The following is a 22191-nucleotide window of genomic DNA, read 5'->3' as shown; positions in this document are numbered from 1 at the left end:
GCCACTGAAATGGACAGAAGGGCCAGCACAGCCTACCACCCTGGTGGGCATGGCCTGATTTGGTCACTTACCATAATACATGTCTGCTTTCTGAGCCATGGGTAATTTGACCCTGGTGTTGTAGGCAGGCAGCTTCCTCTCCATCTTCGAGTGGAACTGTAAAAACACGTGCTGGAGGTTAGACTGGGAGTAGAGGGGAGTGCCTCGCCTTATGTGCTGGGGCAAAGCCTAGCAGAACGGATGGCTGGCAATTCTGGCCTGTCTGAGGGCAGGTAGGAGTATTTATGGAATTGCGTCACATAACCTGTTTGCAAGGGCCTAGGGTTTGTTATGATCACGTTGAAGCTGAGTAAAAGAGCTGCATGTGGAAAAGTCTCAGCAGGGCAAACTCGGTCCTTCTATTTGTAATGTGGAGCTAACACAGCCTGCCGATCTTAGAAGCAGATAGCACATACGAGCTAGTTTATGCATTTTTGTGATATGTAATGTTCTTTTATGTTATCTGAGCCATGTAGATCCCTTTTAATTGGTTGATCCTTCCGGTCTTGCTTAATGTGTTGCCAGACATGGGCTCAGAGGGGTTAATAACAAGAAAACTGTCCTGTTTCGACTGACAGGGAGGGAAAGGTTGGGGCCCCCTAGCCCTGCCCCAGTGCCACTCGGTCTTCCTGTTGGTTGCATCAGAATGTCAGAGAAACTTTGGGAGATCTGCTCATGGATCTCCCTTGTATCATGTAGCTTGGCTGTCAGACAGAAGCCAATTGAAACAGGGGTGCAACTGAGGGACCTGATGCAGGACTAGTAGTTGTGCTGCCTCCCCTGAGGAGTCCGTCTGCTTCCAAAGTGCTTGGCTTGCGTATTTGTAAACCAAGCAAATGGGACCAACGTATGGTAAGTCTCCAGTGCCTTCTCCTCCAGCCTGTAGTGTTGTCTCTAGAACTTCCCACAGGGAAATGGAGAGCATAGAGCAGCGTCAAAAACCCACCAACGCTGGTCACTTGGATGAAGAAGTTCCTGACAAGGCACAGCTACCTCATCCCCGCAGCCCGCTCGATACCCACCTCCACCTCTTCAATTCTCCGGAGCAGCTCGTTCTGGTCTAGATCCCCCAGGGACTTCATCACATACAGTAACTTCTCTTCTGTTTGGCTCAGGAGGTCAAGCACATAGTCACTGGCTTTCTCATCTGGCTGGGTGGAAACAAAATGGCCACTTTCCTGGGGAAGGAAAAGATGCTTACTGGCATCTGGCCCAGCATCAGGAAAACCAAGGAAAGTACTGGGAAAGCCATTTGCCTAGGGCGGAACTGGGAGGCCAGCGCCCCAAAATAATGCCTGCAGAAATGGAGGGGGCTGCATGACCCTTGCTATCACCACTAGCCTCTCTTGCCTTCCTACAGGTGAAAAAGAAAAACAGGGTTTCTCACCTGTAACTGTTGATCGTCGAGTCTCTTCTGTGCAGACACACATTGGGACTGCGCAGGCGCAGGCCAGCCGCGGAGAAGATTCTTTTAGCTTCTAGAAATGTGACGGGGACGTTCGGGCCCACCGCGCATGCGCGCCGGTGTTCCCGCCAATTTTGAAGTACAAGTACCCGAACGTCCCCGGCATTCCCTCAGTTCACCTGAGCCGCCGGAGAAACAATGGAGTAAACCAAGCACTCACAGCGGGGCAGGCGGGAGGGAATGTGTGTCTGCACAGAAGAGACTCGACGATCAACAGTTACAGGTGAGAAACCCTGTTTATCGTCGTCGTCCTTCTGTGCAGCCCCACATTGGGAGAATAGCTAGCATCTCACCAATGGGGGCGGGTGTGAGTGTCTATGAGAACAGAGAGTGCAGAACAGCCGTGCCAACAGCGGATTCACGGCGTGCATTCACGTCTATGGAATAATGTTTAATGAAAGTGTCAGCGGTAGACCACGTTGCAGCTTGGCAGACGTCTTGGAGTGGCACTCCTCGCAGGAAGGCAGCAGAGGCAGCTTGTGCTCGAGTAGAATGAGCAGTAATCGACAACGGGCACCGAACTCCAGCTCGCTGATAACAAAGTTTAATTGCAGACACAATCCAGCGAGAAATGGACTGGGCAGAAGCTGGCGAGCCCTTGCGAGGGCCAGAGTAACATAAAAACAAGGCAGGAGACTTCCTGAAACACTTGGTGCGATGTAAATAAAACAATAAAGCACGTTTCACATCCAATGTGTGTAGAGTACATTCCTCTGGGGAAGAGGGTGTAGGAAAAAAGGAAGGAAGGACCACCTTTTGACGCAGGTGAAATTTTGAAACCACCTTGGGCAGGAACTGCATACTAGTGTGTAGCATGACCGTACCGGGGAAAAATTGCAGGAAGGGGGGGTCACACCTCAGAGCAGACAACTCCCCAACCCGCCTGGAGGAAGTGACTGCAACCAAAAAGGCCACCTTCTGTGTGAGCAGAGGCAAGGGACAGGTAGACAGGGGCTCAAAAGGGGAGAGCATCAGACGGGAGAGCACCAGGGTCAGGCTCCACTGAGGAATAGGATGGGCCCTAGGAGGAAAAGACCTTAGTAGGCCCTTCAGGAACTGTTTGGACAGCCAATGTGCAAACACAGTCCTCCCATCAATCTGCTCATGGAAGGCCGAGATAGCAGCCATGTGCACCTTAACACTGGAGAACGCCAGGCCCTGGGAGCACAGGTCCAGGAGGTACTCCAGAATGACAGGCAGCGGGCAAGTGAAAGGGGAAACCCCCTTGGGGGCTAACCACCTAGAGAAACGTGACCACTTCCTCTGGTAGGACAACCTGGTAGACGGTTTTCGGGCATTCAGAATCACATTGAGCACCCTAGTAGAGAGGCCTAGTCTGGGGCGCAGAGGAGCCAGGCAGTCAGATTTAGCACTGCCACATCGTGATGCCACACTCCGTCCCTGAGTAGCAGGTCTGGGGCGTGTGGCAGCAGGAGACACCGCCCCTGTGACAGGGAAAGTAAAAGGGGGAACCAATCCTGGCGAGGCCACCGAGGGGCAATCAGGATACAGTGGGTTCGGAAGGCCCTGATCCTGGAGAGGACCTTGTGAAGGAGCGGGAAGGGCGGGAAGGCGTAAAAGAGCCCGGGAGACCAGGGTATCTGGAAGGCATCCCCCAGTGAACGATGGCCAATCCCGGCCCGGGAGCAAAACAGCGGGGCTTGTCTGTTGCGGGCTGTGGCAAAGAGGTCGACTAAAGGCGTGCCCCATGTGCGAAAAACCTTGTGGAGATAAACCGTGTTGAGGGACCACTCGTGCTGGGGCAAAAACACCCTGCTCAGCGTGTCTGCTGCTGTGTTGTTCTCCCCCGCAATATGAATGGCCCTGGGCAGGACGTTGTTGGCAATGGCCCAAGTCCAGAGTGCAGTCGCCTCCTTGCAGAGCTTGAGCGAGACCGTTCCTCCCTGCTTGTTGAGGTAATAGCAGGCTGTGGTATTGTCCGACAGGACCTGAACCCTCCTGTTCCGAATGACATCTGCAAAAGAAGCAAGGGAGTAACGGATCGCTCTAAGCTCTAACAGGTTAATGTGCATGCCCATTTCAAGGGAGGACCAAACACCTTGAGCAGACAGGTGTCCACAACGCCCTCCCCAGCCTAGATTGGAAGCGTCCGTGAAGACGGTGACCTCCGGCAGGAAGGGACCAAAAGGACAACCCTTGGACAAATTCTCAGGGTCAGTCCACCACACCAATGTCCGCTGTATCACCCTCGGGACGGAAAACCCACGGTGTTGACTCATAGTGAGGGGGTTGAAAACCCGAACAAACCAATTTTGTAGAGGCCTCATGCGCAGGCGTGCAAAACACACCACCGCTGTGGAGGAGGCCATAAGGCCTAACAACGTTTGAACCAGGAGGGCAGTTTGGAACCGGTTATGCACGAAGTGGCGGGCCAGGGAGGACAGCCTGCTCAAGCGGTCCGGGGGTAGATAAGCCCGGCCCAGCAGAGAGTCAAAGTGGACCCCAATGAATCTAATGCTCGTACCAGGGGACAGGACCGACTTCCCCAAATTGACCACTAGCCCCAGACCGTCTAGGACGGACAAGGTGAGGGCGATAGAAGCCCGGAGGGAGTCAGAGGAGGGACCCACCAGGAGCCAATCATCCAAATAGGGATAAACAAAACAGCCACTAGACCGTAGATGTGCCACCACGGTGGCCATACATTTAGTGAACACCCTGGGCGCCGAGGCCAGGCCAAAGGGCAAGGCCGTGTACTCATAGACAGCGCCTCCACAGGTAAAACGGAGATATTTCCTGTGGCCTTCAAAGATGGAAATGTGGAAGTAGGCGTCTTTGAGATCCAAAATGGCCATCCAGACGCCTGACTCTAAGAGTTCCAACACCCGGGACAGGGTAAGCATCCTAAACTTCTCCACCTTCAAGTAGGTATTAAGGGCCCGAAGGTCCAAAATGGGACGAGACCCCCCATCTTTCTTATCCACAAGAAAGTATCTTGAGTAAAACCCCCAAGGGGAAGTAGAGACATTGACCACCCGGACAGCACCTTTGGCAACCAACTCCAAAACATTATTTTGTAACACAACATTACAACAAGAAGCACAACGGGGTGGGTGCGAAAGAGGGGGTGCAGTGGTAAACGACAACTTATAACCACGGGCCACAACAGAGAGGACCCAGGTATCCGTAGTAATGAGTTGCCAACGGGGCAAGAAAGGCCGTAGCCTGTCCAAGAACAGGACATTAACAGCGTCCTTGGAGACCAACTGGGAAGCGTCCTGGTCTAGTCAGAAGACCGTGGGCTTCTGCGCTGAAGTCGAGGGCTTAGGCGAAGGAGGCTGCTGTCGTCCCTTGGACCGGCCGGAGCGTCTCGAAGAGTGGCGCTGCTGGCCAGAGTAGGAACGGTGGCCATAGGATTGACCGGAGGGGAACCGTCCTTGGCGCTGGTGGAACTGCTGGTAGGGGGACTGATAGGACCGGAACCTGCCGTACCGATATCTCGGACCCGACTGCGGAACCGAAGGCGCAACCCCGAGCGACTTGGCCGTCTGCTGGTTCTTCTTCATAAGAGAAAGGGACTCATCCGTTTTCTCTGAGAAGAGCTGAGGACCTTCAAACGGAAAATCCTCGACCTTGGCCTTCTTCTCGGGGGGCAGGGCAGTAGATCGAAGCCAGGCGTGCCGACGCAGGAGCACCGAGGATGCCATCGCACGCGCCGCGGAGTCGGCAGCGTCCTTGCCAGCCGTCATCTGTTGCTTCGACAAACGGAAAGCCTCAGCCTGGAGAGCCTTGACCAAGCGACGGCGATCGTCGGGGAGGTCAGAGAGGTAGGACGACAGACGCTTCCACAAGAAAAGATTGTAAGAGCCCATTATTACTTGGAAATGGGCGATCCGGAACCCCAGGGAAGCCGAAGAATACACCTTCCGACCAATTCCATCCAGCTTTCTCCCCTCCCGATCCGATGGAGCCGAAGAGGAGCCCCGTCGGAACCGAGCCTGACCCTCCTCGGCCACGATGGAAGAGGGCTTCGGATGGGCAAAGAGGTAAGGGCAATCCTCCTGTTTGAGGCGATAATATTTCTCAACCTTCTTGGCCGTAGGCGGTACAGAAGCAGGGGTCTGCCAGAGTGCCAGGGCATTGTCGACGAGATCCTCGACAGGAGGAAACGCCACCGAGGCAGGAGAGCCCGAATACAACGGCTCCAACAGCTTACTCTTGGGTTTGGAGGTCGTGGAGGCGACGTCGAGCTCCAGTGCTGCGGCCATTCGGACCATCTGCTCTGCAAACACCCTGTAATCGTCATTAGGGGACGATGAGCGGAGCTCCCCAACAGCATCATCAGGGGAAGGGTCAGAGGCCGCGTCCGACGAGTACTCAGACGGAGACGCCAAGCCCTCATCATCCTCGGAGTCGGAGAAAGCTGCTGGGGTCTGCGTCGGAACCGACGGGCGGTCAGCCGGAACCGAGGTAGAAGGCTGGGGTGCCGAAAGATGGCGACGCGGCTGAGTGGCAGGCGGAGCTGGAGGCAGAGTGGAGGGCGCCGGAACCGTGGCCAGGGGCACCGAAGGACCAGGCAGAAAGGGAGCGGACTGCTGAATCCAAGCCACAAAATCCTGCCAGGAGGCCACGTTCCCTAGGCCCGGGACAGGCTGCCAAGGAGGCAGAGCAGCAGGCAACGGAACGGACCGGTGAAACGGCGCTGGAACCGAGAAGACTGGCTGCGATGGAACGGAGACCTCCGCCGGAACCGGAGCACACGGCAGAGAGCGCTCAAACTCCTGGAACGCGTCCGAAAATCCACGGATCGACTCACAGTCGTCGGGAATCACCGGAGGAGGTGTGTGAGGAGGCGACGGGGTATGGAGGAGACTCCGGACGTCCTCAGGAGGAGGGGCCGGTCCAGGAGAGGAACCAGCCAACGAGGCCGGGGCCGGCGACAGAGCACGGCGCTTGGCCTTTGACTTGGCCTTTGCCTTCTTTGGCGGGGGCTCCGAAGAAGCCTCGGTGGCCACAGGTTTCGAAGAAGGCTTCGAAGAAGCACGTTTCTTCGCCTTTCGACTGGACGGAGCACTCACGGAACCGGAGGCGATCGAACCGTCCGGAGCGGACGCCTCCGTCGGAGCCGAGACGAGCGGTTCCGACGAGTGATGAGGAGCCGGCGAGGGGGCGACAGAGCTGGGCTTGCTCCCGGACGACCCAGAGGCTTTGGGCGGTAGAAGGTTGGCGTCCCAAAGAAAGGCCCGGAGCCTGGCCTTGCGGTCGTTCCGCGCTTTCGGAGTGAAGGCCATGCAAAACTTACAGCGCTCCACGACGTGCCCCTCGCCCAAACAGATGAGGCAGAGGTCATGACCATCAGAGTGGGTCATTTTAGTGCCACACTGTTGGCATTTTTTAAATAAAGCGGAATGGGACATAGTGGAGGCGTTTCCCAGTCAGAAGGAAACGGCAACTCACAGCTAGAAGAAAGTCGGAAGACACAAGCGACAGCTGAAGAACCTTTTCGAACGGCGGCGAAAAAGGAACTGAGGGAATGCCGGGGACGTTCGGGTACTTGTACTTCAAAATTGGCGGGAACACCGGCGCGCATGCGCGGTGGGCCCGAACGTCCCCGTCACATTTCTAGAAGCTAAAAGAATCTTCTCCGCGGCTGGCCTGCGCCTGCGCAGTCCCAATGTGGGGCTGCACAGAAGGACGACGACGATCAAAGGGGACCCAGGCATTCATTCTTCCCCCTCCCCCGCGGAGCGCCTGAAGCACCACCCCACTTCTGAGATTGCCTGAGCACAAAAATATGGCTGAGAGCGACGAGTGGGAGCTGGAGGGGACCTTCTGAACCTACCAGCCTCGTGCACCCTTGGGGGCAGCAACTGAGTTTACTGGCACACGGCCTTGGGGGGGTGGACTGGCAGGGGCTGCAGCAGCATCTGGCCGTAGCCACTGGGCACTCACCAGCTTGATGTGCTGCACCTTGGAGGCCAAATGCTCCACTCCCACCTTGGCATTGAGCAGAAGCTGGGTCACATTATCCAGCTCGGCCTTGGTTGTCTTGCACCTCGCCTCTTCTTCCTGCTGGTGGCCCTGAAGCTCTTTCAGCAGGTTCTGGGTTCTGGGATGGGTCAGAAGGGAGAGGGTAAGGGGTCTGAACCCCACAGATGAACCTAGAAACCTCAGCCTCTCATTGCTAAAAGGGGTCATTGGTAAGGGGTCTGAACCCCACAGATGAACCTAGAAACCTCAGCCTCTCATTGCTTCAAAGCAGGTGGCAGGATACAGGGACTGTCATCTTGCACTGGGGTTGGGGACCAGCATGTGCAACCCCTTCCTCGCCCAGGTGCCAAGCCAGGGACAGCAAGCAGAACAATCCATTTACCTGATCAGCCGGGTCTCTCCAGAGTACTTGAGGTTCTGGAATTTCAGCTGCAGTGCCTCTTTCTCCTCCTGCAGGTGTATCCGCGCCTCTTCCTTCTCAGTCCTCATTTCCTCCAGCTGTTGGAAGGTCTTTTCCTGGGCCACAAAGCGGGCCACAACTGTCTGCCAACAGATTACAGGGGTGGACAAGGAATCAGGCAAACTTGCCTCTGGTTCTTGCAGCTCTCTACCTTGCACAGCAGTAGGCTGGTAGCATTTAGGCGAGCAGCCAATCCTCTTGGCCGTGTCTGCTAGACATCTCTCCTGCAGTGCAAAATGGACCACCCCCACAACTGTGACATGACTGCCAGAAGCTAGCCTCCATCACTGGGCAAGGAGCCATCACCACTGAGAAGCAAGCAGCACCCCACCAAGCTGTGGCAGTCTCAGAAGAGGGCACTCCCCTTTGTCCCAGTAGCCTGCCTTTGTTCTCCAGGATCCTGCCACACCTGACATCGACCAACAAGAAACCATCCTGTGCCTGGCTGGCATCACAGCCTTGTGTAGAGAGTGAACCAGGAGACCACTTGATGAGAAGCTCACAGGCCCTGAGGCTTTCAGGGGTGGCCCTAGGTGGTGCAGAAAAGCAGCTGCTTTGAGGACAAAGAATAGCTCTGACCTGCCAGGGATGGATAACAACATGCAACAGGCAACAGGTGTGTGTGGGGGGGGGGGGAAGCAGGAGAAGGTCTCTTTTATGATTATCATAATCTCTGCAGCTTAGTTTTAGTTCCATAAATCCAGCCTCATTCACTACATGCAGCCCTTCCCAAACCTCTTGGTACTCCTCCAGGTCTTAGCAATGCGGGCATCTCATGCATCAATAGCTCTTCAAGCTGCCTTGGTGAGTGGGTGTTGGCTAAAAGTCTGAACAGAATTCTTGCTGGGGAGCCACTGTAGCTTTCCAGAGAGAACTGGAAAGGGAAGGGTATATGGGGGAAGGGCGAGTAGGAGCTGCAGTGCAGGGCAAGGGCACCAAATAAACACTGCATAGCCAAGGTCATATGAGAAATCGACTCCTTTTCTCAGGCAAGGAAGAGATTTATGTGTGGAATTTGCCTGGAAAAGCAGATACACACAGGCTGCAATAGGGCAGGCTACTTGATCCCTGATTGGCTGGCAGCAGCTGGTACAGAGAGTGGAGGGAAGTGTGCCAGTGCCCTGAGCAGCTACTGACGTGTGGCATCAAGCACATCCCAGCAGGGAATTACGTGTACAAGAAGGTACATATCAGTGCAGTGTTCCATTATTTGGTTCTTGGGCTGCCTGTTCCATACTTTTGAAAGCACTCGGGGGGGGGGGGGGGGGCTGGCTTCTCTTTGGGTCACCTCATGCCTCACTTCTATTTGTTCCTATATTCTGTTGAGGGGAACAAGAAGTACAGCAATCCTCAAGGAACTCCTCTCGTCTTCCCCCCTGCACCTTTCAAAGAACACACACTTAGTAGGTCTTGCACACTGGCACATTCTAGGAAGCTCTGGCACTTGCTGTATTGCTGTGGCATTGGACAAGAGACATTCCAAAGGAAGGACAGCCCCCAATTCCTTTTTCAAGTTAGAGGATGCAAAAAGGTAATTTATTTGCTTGTCCCGCAAGCGGGCTCAGAGTGGATTACAACCAAAATAAAATCACACAGAGGAGCATAAGAAATATAAAAACAATGGTAATAATAATAACGTTCAATTTACATACTGCCCTTCAGGATGACTTAACACCCACTCAGAGCAGTTTACAAAGTATGTTATTATTATCCCCACAACGAAACACTCTGTGAGGTGGGTGGGGCTGAGAGAGCTCCGAGAAGCTGTGACTGATCCAAGGTCGCCCAGCTGGCTTCAAGTGGAGGAGTGGGGAATCAAACCTGGCTTCTCCAGATTAGGGTCCCGCGCTCTTAACCACTACACCAGTGGAAAGTAATTCCAAATCCCAAAGGGTAGCTGTGTTTGTCTATTGTAGCAAACTAAAACAAAGTCCAGTGGCATCTTAAAGACTAACATTTATTTTTATATGAGCTTTCATGAGTCATGCTCACTTCTTCAGATACGTGCACTGGACCTTTGTTTTATTTTACTCCAAATGCCACATTTATAGGAGTTTTTTTTTCCAGGACTGGTGCAATGAAATAGGAGACTTTGCCTTTCTCTTATCCAAGAAACAACAAAGGGCGGCCCCGGTACCAATTTAAAGCAAAAACGACAAAACCGGGGCTCCACAATGTTAAGAGCCAAAGTGTGATCTAATTTTCTGTATTATAAAGTGCAACCACGCCCCCTTTTCTGGAGGGACGGGCGTCCTACGTGCGAGGGGCTGTTGATGGCCTGGGGCTTAGAAGGGTTGTGTTGCCGACGCCCCGGGGCTGGCGGGGTCTATGTGGAGAGCCTGATATGACCAGTCCGAATTGCTTTATGCCCAGGAGGAAGTGAGTCGTGTTACTCACAAAACAGGTTAATGATATTTGCCTGCAAACCCCCGTCGGTGTTCGTCTAATTACATCCAACTTTATGGACTGTGAATATATAAGTACTGTGCACAACTCCCTACCTACCGGCTCCCTTGAAATATTGGCAACTGGCACTTTAAAAAATTTTCTGATTATTCCGGACAACAGAAGTATTGTGATATATGTGTAAATGTTTGGACTCTGTACTATTGCACTTCTAAAAAATTTTGTATAACGCAGTCTGTATCCACGTTTGTATTTATTGCACTGTTTGCACTTTATAATACAGAAAATTAGATCACACTTTGGCTCTTAACATTGTGGAGCCCCGGTTTTGTCGTTTTTGCTTTCTCTTATCCAAGGCTGCTTTTGGGCCATACTGGAATTCCTCAGATTGTCAGAATACATCCATCAGTGCAAATGAGGCAGGGCCAGTGCCAATACAGGAGTCTTAAATTAATCCTGATTTGCACAAGACAACTGACTGTGATGACTGAATAGCTCCTAGACTAGGGCACAAGGGATACACGAGTTTGCATCTTGCTTGAGTAGGTTTCATGTTTAATCATGTTTACTCTAATGGTGCGCTCTCCCCACTAAGCAGCTACATGGAAAGAAGCAATGTGCAAAACTCTCACATCTGAGTCAGTGACCCCAGTGGCTGATCGGATCTTCTCAAAGGCCTCCAGTGCAGTGAACATGGCTTGCTTGGTTTTCAGGATGGCTGCTTTCGTGTACTGGGGTTCTCTGAGAAGCTCTTCAGTCCTGAATGTGGCAGGATCTTTCTGTGAATGCTAGAAGAAACAAATGCAACTTTTCAGGAACATGGTCTGACAGCCATACCTTGTCTGATCCATGGAGGAATGGGTGGGCCCAAGGTTTGCTGCTGTGGTCATATTTTTCCTTCTCTCCATTACAACTCTATTTTTATTTACTTCATTTATACCACCCCCTCTCCCCAATGGAGACTCAAGGTGGCTTGTATCATTCTCCTCTACTCCATTTTATCCCCACAACAACCCTGTGAGGTAGGTTAGGCTGAGAGGGTGTGACTGGCCCAAGATCACCCAGTGAATTTCCATGGCAGAGCAGGGTTTTAAACCTTGCCCTCCCAGATCATAGTCTGACACTCTAACCACTACACCACACATTCCCCTTTTCCCCTTTGGCTTACATAACTATCCACTCCTCCATTTTATTTGCAAAACAACTCTGTGAGGTAGGTCAGGCCGAATCTCTCTCGATGAGATCTCTTACGCGAGGACGCTCAAGTGAAGGGAGACGCAATGTTAGCCGGGAAATGTTGGAGTTTAAAAGAGGGAGCCGAAAGCTTCATCAGTTCTACCTCTCTACAAAAAGCCAGAGATCGCTTCTTGGAGGGTTTATTTCTTCCTTGCCTCCCCAACGAAATTAACATAGCCTTGGGGTAAGAGAAGGGGGAATTAACAAACCCTCCAAGGGGTTTGTCAATTCTCTCTACAAAGAATTCTCTCTACAAAGAAACTGTGCCAGCTCTAAAGAGGTGAAAATGACAGAGCCGATCTGTCTTTTTAGACTACAATTCCCGGCTAACATTGCGACTCCCTTCACTTGAGCATCCCTGTGTAATGTGTCTCATTTAGAGAGATTCTGAGTGTGTGTAACAGGCCCAGCGTCATCCAGCAAGCTCTCAGAGGCAGAGAGGGGATTTGAACCTAGTTCACCCAGATCATTGTCTCTAACTGCTACATCATGCTGGTCTATGCCCTGGGTTGGAAGTTAGCAGGCTCTTCCGCACCCAGCCAATAAGCAGCTCCGTCGCCTCTGTGCAAAGGAGGCACTCGGAATCTTGGCCACTCAAGGGTTGCCTAGCTTATGTTTATGACTGGTCATATCCTGGGCATTGAGAAGTCCAGAGGGGTCCAAGGCTCTTTAGTTCAACATACTGAATTCGCCCCACGTTTGCAATATGCAAAAAAGACTTTTCCTGTTTAATTCACCAGGCTCAAAGGTTATCCATGGAGCCATTAAACATTATCAGCCTCAGGTCAGTCCTGACCATTCTGCCCCCCACAAGCAGGAGTGAATGAAGTGACCAACGTTACAGTGGAAGGCAACACCTCCCCCTCCCAAAAACCCCTCCAAAGATTACAAGTCAACCTAACCTTGGAAGAATTCCTTTCTGACCCGGATGTGGAGCTCAAGGGGTCACTAACTTTATAAAGGAAAACCAACCGGCCAAGTCCTCTCACAAGGAAATGTACTGCTGACGGAAGGCATTACATTGGGAAGGGAGAATTCATAGCAAGAGAGATGGCTATAGAAACCTTCACAAAGGAAGAGGGGGCCTGAACCCTGAGCAAATCAGCCAAGGAGTTACCACAGTGAACACTGCCAAGGAACTGCCAAATCTGGTAGGCAATGCTGAAGGACTCCAACATGGGAATGGGAAAAGTGCAACTAGTCAAAGTTCTTCAACAAACACTCAAGAATTCAACACACCACAGAGAGTAATGGGGAATTGTCCAAAACCCTGGCTGACAAATTACAGATTACAATATCCACTGCTGCCCTCTTAGAGCTTCACAGGGCTCAGGTGTATTAGAGGCTTTATGCCATTCCAATTTCCTGAAAGTGCATAGCCACAGCTGTCAGCATGCAGTAGTTGAAGTCAAATGCATGAAAATTACTCCATTTGCTGCTATGGGAAGAAAACAGGTGTGTGTGTGTGTGTGTGTGTGTGTGTGTGTGTGTGAGTGAGTGAGTGAGTGAGTGAGTGAGTGAGTGAGTGAGTGAGTGAGTGAGTGAGTGAGTGATCAGAGTAGCAGTCTATGAAAAATGAGCAGACAGATGCACACATGCTTAATTGACATATTCTGCACAAATTCAGCTTTCTTGTAGTATGGCTTGGCTGTTCCAACAGGGCAGCGGCTTGCTCATTCCAGTCTTCATCTTATCCAAAGCCAAAGACTTGCTGATCAGTGCCGGAAGAAAGCAAGGTGGGCTGCTGTTAAGGTTTGTGTGACAGAGCGAAGAGACACTATTTGTCTGTCCTGTGGAGGTCTGGACTAGAGACGGGCACGAACTGAAATACGAACCAAAATTCGTGACGAAGTGGACCGGTTCGTAGTTTGTGAACCAGTGGTTCGTCACAGCCCATTTCTGACAAACCGCCACGAACTTTAGGCTGGTTCGTTTGGTTCATTTTTTGGTTTGTCACTGCATACAGCCTGGCACTGATCAATCAGTTTCCTAGGCAACAGGGAATGGACTTCCTGCAGACCTTCTGCTGACCCGGAAGAGACTATTTGCTGACCCAGATGTGACATTTTTATGAACCAAACGAACTGGGTCATGAACTGGGGCAGGCTCGTGAAAGTTCGTGGTTCATGAAATGCAACGAACCACGAACTGCACAGTTTGTTTTTTTCTGGTTTGTGTCCATCTCTAGTCTGGACAGGCAAAATATTCCCTTGGCCGACTGTTGGCTGGAGGAGGAAAAAATGAGCTTTGGGACTTCCAGGCACTGCAAGGAGAGCCAAAGACTCCCACACCCCTTTACCCGTCTTTCGGCTCGCTCATTCTGGACTCTCTTTTCCTCTGTCAGCTTCTTTAGTTCCTTCAGTTTCTTCTCACGGGCCTTCCGTTCTCGGTAAATGGTTTCCTCTTGGGTCAGGAGCTGATCCTATATTGCAGGGGGGAAAGGTGATCTGTTGCCCCCACAGGAAACACGGTAAGCTTTGCTGCTACATGGAGACCCCTTCTAGACAGATCTCTGGGCTAATGAGAAAACGTTGATATGATTTCCCCCGCCCTTTGCCTCTGCTATAACCCTAGAACTGGCTTGTTTTGTTCACTGGAGCCCCCCTTCCAGGCATTCTGCAAAAATGAATGATTCAGGAGGGTATGCTGACACAGGTAATAGAGCTATGCTATTCAGAAAAATGTTTTAATAAAGGGATAGGGACTGTAAACTATACAGCACACACTACCTGTTGCTGTACGTATGATCCTACTATGTAATCTCTGCATGTCATGTTAATACTTATGCTTCCTTTCAGCTTTTCACAGATTTCTGCAATCATAATCGCATTACACTGCTTATTAGATGTCCCATCATGTGGACTGAATTGACTTACACTGTTACCCACCTTGAGTCTCAGAGAGAAAAGCAGAACATAAATAACGCAAATAAAATAAATAAAATTTCACCCTGGAAGTTACTCAACGTAATACTGTTTTAAGTGACTGTACAAGCAAAGAATCCAGTACGCCATTCTGAAGACTGAGCATTGCAACTTCTTTTTCGCTTTTTGCAGCAGACATCTAGCAAATATCGTTGTTTTAAAAATGCTCGAGCACTTCCTCAAAACAAGTGCCAAGTTTATTTGAAGCCTGAATTAGGAAATCTGAATTAAGTATGTGAAATGAAGCAGCATTTGTGTGCAAATACACATAATTTTACCAAATTACTATAAATGTAGAATTTCTTTTTCTGTTTACAGTGGTTCGCCCCATCCCAGAAAGCACATTGTCCTTCTTTTTCATGCTGGCACTAGGCAATCCCACAGTGTAGACCCTGCTACGTTTTTTCCACATCCCCCTCCCAACTCCTGCTGTTACTATGCAACTCCATATGGTTTAGAATTCACTATGCGGGGGGTGGCCCAGGCTAGCCCAATCTCATCGTATCTCGGAAGCTAAGCAGGTTCGGTCCTGGTTAGTACTTGGATGGGAGACCACTAAGGAAGTTCAGGGTTGCTATACAGACTCAGGTGATGGCAAACCACTTCTGAATGTCTCTTGCCTTTAAAACCCCTTGAGGAGTCACAGTAAGTCAGCTGCAACTTGATGGCGCATGCGCGCACACATGCACATACACAGAGGGACCCTCTCTGCAATTCCCCCTTGCTCCCGCTCCTGGATCATTCTGCTCCTGTCTCATTCAGCCCCTATGGCATGGCTGTGATGCTGGGCAGATGTTGTTTCTCCCATGCACTGCAGAATCCCTACCCTAGCGGTATCACGAGCATGTTGGGCATCGGTGTTCACACTCTGCAGATCCCCGAGTTCATGGCACAGGCAGGAGATCTCCGCTTCCAGGACATCGAGTTTGTTCTGGAAATGCAGGTTTTCTTCCTAGAAAGGGGATAAAGCACTGCACAATGAACTGTGAAGCAATCAGCTTTGATACTCGCCCACCTCCATACCAGGCCGTTGGAGTGGGCCCAACAGAAACCTCGGAAGGCACAGTTCTCTGCATAGAGTGCGGCTCTCGGGACTAGCATCCATTCCACAACAAACCTTACTGCTGCCTTTTGGATACTGCAAAATGGGTGCTACAACTCACCTCCATTGGGATAGGGAATATATCAAGATGGGCTGCCGTCACCAGTCCATAGCCATTTCTGGAGGGAGACGGCTCACCTGCAAGTGTGTTTTCAACTTCTGGTACATGCCGGTGATTCGTTCTGCCTCCTCAGTCTTGAACCGTGTCTTTTCAAGGCGGTTCTCCAGCATACGCAGAGTCTGGAAGGAAAGAAGAGCAAATGGCATTATTGGAAGACTCAAAATCCACCCCAACCCTTCCAAATCAAAGATGCTCATGTTTCAAAGTAGCATATTGCTGTAAGGAGAGGGGCGCAGGGACTGGTTGATTTATAGTGCTCCTAAGCAGGGCAGGGTCTCATTTTCCTTCCTCCATGGCCCATCTATACTGGCTCCCAAGTTGTTTCAGGGCCCAACTTTAAAGCCCTTTACAGCGTGGAGCCAGCATACCTGAAGGAACGTTTACTTCTGTACAAAACCACCCAACCACCACAGTCACCTTCTGAGGCCTTGCTTCAGATGCCCCCACCTTCAGATATCAGGCAGGAGACAAGCTGAAGGAGACAAGCCGAGACAGGACTTTCTGATGAGGCACCAAAATTGGAGAACTTCCTACCTATTTGTCTGTCCCCTTCTGTCACTGGCTTCTGCCCATGGATGAAGACTTTTTCATTCTTTCTGCTATTCCCTCAATAATCCCTCCTTTCTGCCCTTGTGTTTTAATTACTGGTTTTCTGTGATTTTACGTATGTATTTTACCCTGACCTGGATAGCCCAGGTTAGCCTGATCTCATCAGATCTCAGAAGCTAAGCAGGATCAGCCCTGGTTAGTAATTGGATGGAAGACCTCCAACGAAGACCAGGGTTGCAGAGGCAGGCAATGACAAACCACCTCTGTTAGTTTCTTACCATGAAAACCCCATCATAAGTAAGCTATGACTTAAGGGCACTCTCCGCCACCTCATATACATACTTTATTTTTGGTTTTAAATATTTTATGATGTCTTTTCATAATCCTTGTTTAAACTCTTAGCTGCCTGGTGGCCCCGATGGGGCAGAAAGGTGGGGTACACCTTTCTATTGGCGGCTGTTTGTGGTGATGTGCAAATGCTAGTAGAGGAAGTTCAGCATAGCTTCTACCTCTCGCACAGATGTGGCTTGCCCCCTCCTCAAAGTTCACCAGCGCCTAACAAATCTAAACCATCCCTCCCAGTACCACTTTCTCATCGTCACATTGTTATATGACTTATTGGCCACCATTATGGCCAGTAATGTGTGCATCCCACATTACTGCTTTGGCCATCTGAACTGGTTCTTCTGCAGGTGCCACTTTACAAATGGGCAAATTCAACAGCTGCCCGTACACGTGCATTCTCCGTGGTGGCCCCCGCCTTATGGAACGGCCTGCCTGGTGAGGTAAGGAAGGCTCCCACTCTCCAGGCTTTATACCACCTGTGCAAAACTGAATTATTCAAGAGGACTTTTTACACAGGTAATAGGACTGTACTGTAATGAAGTGGTTCAAAGCGATGTACTGATTAAGAGATGTAACCTGTACTATTGGGTACTATCTGCTACAGTAAGTAACAGACTTTTTATGTCCTTTTCCCCATTTACCTTGATCTCTGTGACCACGTTAAGCCCTATTCAGTTATGCTTTATCATGGAGTAGTAAGGCTGGCATTTTCATCCCGAGCATGCAAGCAAAGGCATTAGCCACCTACAGTAGCTAACTAGAGCAAGTAAAGCAGGAGATGAAGAAACAAGATGCTAGTCCCCAAGGTGGATCAGGCCCCTGAAACTGACTAGGTGATGGTGGTGGCAGAAGTTACCCAGAGAGAGTTGTTCTGTGAGTTTCTAGAAACAAATGTATTGATTATACTATGGCTAGCATGGGTTTATCAACAGCATCATGTCTGATGCTACCTTTACCTTTTTTGGTAGAGTTACTAGTTTGGGAATGCTGTGGACACTGATTTTAGTAAAGAATGTTCTTGTGGTCTAGATGATAGCAGAGTTAGATAGATGCTAAATTGGTTGAAAAACTGTATCTGGCAAGCACTGCTTAACTGCCTTTCATCCTGGAGAGGGCTCTCGAGCAGAGAGTGCCAGGGCCCAATCTGAGGGTACAGAGGGGAACTTTATCACATTTGAAGACGGCACGTTACCCATATTACTCATGTATTAATTATTATTACACTGGGGTGCTGCAGATCTAGGTAAGTAAATCTAAGCCTAGGAATCTTGTGTTTCTCTGCCCCCCCTTTCTGGACTCAAGAGCTATGACCTTGGTAATTTCCTGACTGCCACCACTTAGAGTTGAAGTTGAAAGCTGCTAAAATCCAGACAGTTCCAAGTCACTCTGTAGATCAGTCCTTGACCATACGTCCGCATGAACGTGCGAGGAAAAGCTGCCTCCCCAGCTCCCTTTTTATGACTACAGTAGAGCAACAGATCCCAGGCAGGTGGGTAAACTGCTCCTGGAAGCCTCTCTGATCCAAGTAGCAGGCTAGATGGTTTTTTGTTACCAAGCACACACCCAAAACAGATAGCGAGAAAAGCTACTGAAAAAGTGACAGAACACAGAGTACAGGAAATGCAATTTTTTAAAAAAAAAGTTTCTAGCTGACTAAACATTTACAACCTGCAGGCATCTCTCCCCTTGAGAGATGGATCAGATTTTTCTCTCAGCACATGGTACAGGGCAGACAGTGAGCAGGGTGCAGAGGAAGAGAGTGGTGCTAGACTAGGGAAGTACATCAAATTGAATCCCTCCCCGCAACACTACATGCATAATTTAGACTGAGAGAAACAAATGTTAATTATCTTTACAAGGGAGAATGTTCTCAGCAGCAATTTGTTTTGGGTAAGTTAGCCATGTTGGTATGTAGTAGAACTGTAGGGTTTGGGTCCAGTGGCACCTAACTGCCAAGCTACAAGAGATGAATTACACGAGGAGGAGCACGTGAAGGGAGTCGCAGTGTTAGCCGGGAAGCTGAGTTTTAAGAGAGATTGGAAGGCTTTGTCAGTTTCCCCTCTTCAGAGCCAGGGTGATCTCTGCTCAGAGGGTTTGCCTCCAGAAGGCTCTGTCAGTTTCACCTCACCTTCTAAGAGGCCAAGAGGAAATACTCAAATACTCTGAGCAGGGATCTCCCCTGGCTCTCTAGAGAGGGGAAATTGACAAAGCCTTCCAATCTCTTTTAAAATTCAGCTTCCCGGCTAACATTGCGACTCCCTTCACGTGCTCCTACTCGTGTAATTCGTCTCTTGTAGCTCGGCTCTTAGAGACTAACAAGATTTTCAGGATATAAGCTTTTGAGTGTCAGAGTTCCGGCTCCCTTCTTCAGATACAGGGCCCTGACTCTTGAAAGCTTATACCTTGAAAATTTTGTTGATCTCCTCAGTAGAAATGAATATAATGCTCAAGTATTACTTTTAATTTAATTGTATTCCATCTATGATTTCAATAACCACTATAAATGGAGACAGATCAAGATGGGTAGTCGTGTTAGTCTGTCTATAGCAGTAGAAAAGAGCAAGAGTCCAGTAGTACATATAAGACTAACAAAATCTATGGTAGAGTATGAGCTTTTGTGAGTCACAGCTCACTTCTTCATATACAGCTAGAATGTGAGACCATCTCACATTACTCCACTCTCCAAGATATGACAGATGGACTAACATTCTAGCTGTATCTGAAGAAGTGAGCTGTGACTCACAAAAGCTCATACCCTACCACAAATTTTGTTAGTCTTATAGGTGACGCTGGACTCTTTCTCTTTTTTACCATTTTAAATGGATGGCAGATATGGATTAATGATTCGTTATTTGATATAAGAATGTTTTAGACCAGGGTCCCCAACCTTTTTGAGCCTGCAAGCAACTCTGGAATTCTGATACAGGGTGGTGGGAACTAAATGACTGCTGGAGGATGCAGAACCAACCACAAAATGTCAGGGAATGAGGTTATGTATAACCCTAATAGTAGCTCTTCAAGATTTCAGGCAGAGCTCACATTAATTGGATCCTTTTTTAAATTCACATTATTTTTACATACACCTTCAGTCACACAATAAAGATTCTTGTGCCGTGGGGGTGGCTGCTGGTGACACAACTTTTAAAAATCTGCAGTCAATCAACTCTTCAATGGCCAATCAGAAGTCTTGCTGGAGAAAAGGCCCACTTTTAAAAAAAAACACTTGGCCGAAGCCAGGAAAGGTGTTCGCAGATATCAAAGTACCCATGGGAGCCACGCTGGGGACCCCGAAGACCTAGAGTCAGGACCTCTCCCTTACAAAAAGAGACAATGAAAGAAATTATCAGGGAAGAGTTACCATTCTCAATATGATAATCTATGAGACAGCGTATAGTTAAATTGCTGGATTGCTCCAGATCAAGAAAGTCAATGAGCCAAGTAGGATAGTGGATAAATGGAAATAAATAATTTAGGATAAACTGATACTCTGTGAAATGACACTAACAGGGACTCAGTAATTACAGCCTGGGGATTTCTGGCTGAGAATCTGTAATTTATCATAAAGAATTTAGTTCTAATGTTCTATGGGTATTTACCAACTGAATTTAGTATAATTGTCGGAAGACTAAAGGCTAGTATGTGAATAATGATGTTCAGGGCTCATTTCGAGGGGGGATGCGCAGGAACGCAGTTCCAGCAGTTCCCCAAAGAGGTCACATGCCAGGTGGCCCCACCCACCTGACTCTCAGCCATTTTGGGCCCGTTTCAGCCTGGATTGAGGCCAAAACGGCCCAGATTGGGCCTCTGATGGGTGGTGGATCACTCTCCCACTCAACAATGGCCCAGTCCTGACCATTTGGGGCCCCTTTTGGCCATTTTCAGCCCCTTTTGGCCATTTGGGGCCCAATTTCGGCCCTGAATGGCCAGGACTGGGTCCAAAACAGCCAGGATAGGTGATGTCAGGGGGTGTGGCATATGCAAATCAGTTATGCCAATGACACACTTCTGGTGATGGCAAGGGGCATGGCATATGCTAATGGGTTATGCTAATGAGTTCCTCCAGCTCTTTTTCTATGAAATGACCCCTGATGATCTTTCTTATGAGAAAGTAGTCATAAAAATGGATGGGCATAGACTCACCACTGTTTAAAGGGGGTTTCTAAATCATTATATGGCAAATCCTGATTTACAAAGAAAATAGGAAAAGCTGACAACAAAATAAAATTCAAAGGGAAGTATGCCTCATAATGATTAACAGAATGAGCATATACAGACCAAGGTAAACAGCAGTGAGGTACTACTGAGCAGATTAAAACAGATGAATGGAAAACTGCCTTCCAGCTTTCAGGCTGCTCTGTTTTATGATTAGACTTAGATGTGCAATTAAATTAAGGAATATGTAATTTAACATCTCATCTGATGAATAAACAGAATTTATGGTTTTAACATCTCTGTGCATCGCAGAATTTGAACATAGGTGTTCATGCGTCTCCAAATCTCCAATAATGAAAAAAGGTAACGAACTTATTTATGGAATAAGTTTTATAACAACTGGAAAAAACCAGATTGTACAGTGCATTCTACCAGGCTGCTGTAAAAGTATATATAATACAAGTTGTACTCCACCCTGAGCCTGCCTGGCGGGGAGGGCAGACTAAAAATCTAATATAATAAATGTTACAGATTGTGGTTTCCTTGCCTGGGCAACCTTGAAACAACCCATTCCCTCTTTTCCAGCCACTTTCAGGCTGTGAAAATGGGGGTGCTGCAGCAGATGTAGCCAGTATGCTCTCATAATCCCAAGGGAGACTGCTTTACAAGTTTCCAGCCTTCTTGGAGGTTCTAAGGGAAGACCTCCTAGAGCTATCTCAGGTGTGATCTCTGCCCTGAGGACAAGGATAAAAAGGGGGAGCATGTGAGGACTTGCAGAAGAGAGGAAATCTAATTTCTCCATACTTGCAGGTCCACCTCTCACTAACAGATACTGTCCGCCGCCCCCACCCCTTCTCGATTCCCATGCTGGGACAGCAGTAGAGCTATAAAAGGTGTGCATGAGAGCTGCATGTGCCCTTCCCACTAACAAGGGTTGCTGTTGTTCATGCTTGCCTGGCAACCTCAAAATGGCAGCCAAGATACTACACTGTCATTTTACAAGACCATGCTGGGCATTTGTTGGGGGGGGGGGGTGTAAATTCCCCAATTTTAAAAGTTTGGGATTTTTTTCGGGAAATCTGGAGACCCACGTTTGTAGAAACTTCTCCCCTTTGTGTACTTTGCTCTTTTGTCCAGATTTTCTGATCTGCACCTTGGGACCGACTTCTGAACAAGAGATATAGATGGTGGTGGAGAGTGCTGTCAAGTCATGGCTGACTTATGGTGAGTTCTGATGGGGTTTTCATGGCAAGAAACTAACAGAGGTAGTTTGTTGCTTACTGTAAATTTACTGCCTGCTGAAAAAAATGGTTTATACAATGATTTCCAAATTCTAATGTATTCTGGAATGGAAGGATAATGAAAGAAACATTCTATCATCAGCTAAGATGGAAAAATTAACATTTATTTTTTTAAAAGTATGGCTTAACATTAGGAAAG

The 22191-nt window shown here is 49.2% G+C and overlaps 1 protein-coding gene across 1 annotated transcript in view; it reads right to left on the bottom strand.

Annotated features, from left to right (window-relative positions):
* ODAD3 (outer dynein arm docking complex subunit 3) overlaps positions 1-22191 on the bottom strand; it is a 30594-nt gene that overhangs the window by 1314 nt on the left and 7089 nt on the right. The window contains exons 5-12 of the mRNA XM_055003354.1: positions 15723-15824; positions 15309-15434; positions 13858-13980; positions 10955-11110; positions 7839-7999; positions 7418-7574; positions 1062-1217; positions 72-156 (exon numbers count right to left, since the gene is read on the bottom strand). Of these exons, the coding sequence (XP_054859329.1) occupies positions 72-156; positions 1062-1217; positions 7418-7574; positions 7839-7999; positions 10955-11110; positions 13858-13980; positions 15309-15434; positions 15723-15824 (1066 nt within the window). The remainder of the gene's footprint in view (positions 1-71; positions 157-1061; positions 1218-7417; positions 7575-7838; positions 8000-10954; positions 11111-13857; positions 13981-15308; positions 15435-15722; positions 15825-22191) is intronic.

The sequence above is a fragment of the Eublepharis macularius genome, chromosome 19 (genome assembly GCF_028583425.1).
Source record: "Eublepharis macularius isolate TG4126 chromosome 19, MPM_Emac_v1.0, whole genome shotgun sequence".
NCBI classification, from domain to species: Eukaryota; Metazoa; Chordata; class Lepidosauria; order Squamata; family Eublepharidae; genus Eublepharis; species Eublepharis macularius.
Note: the sequence above shows the minus strand (reverse complement) of the source record. Positions and strands in the feature narration are given on the sequence as shown.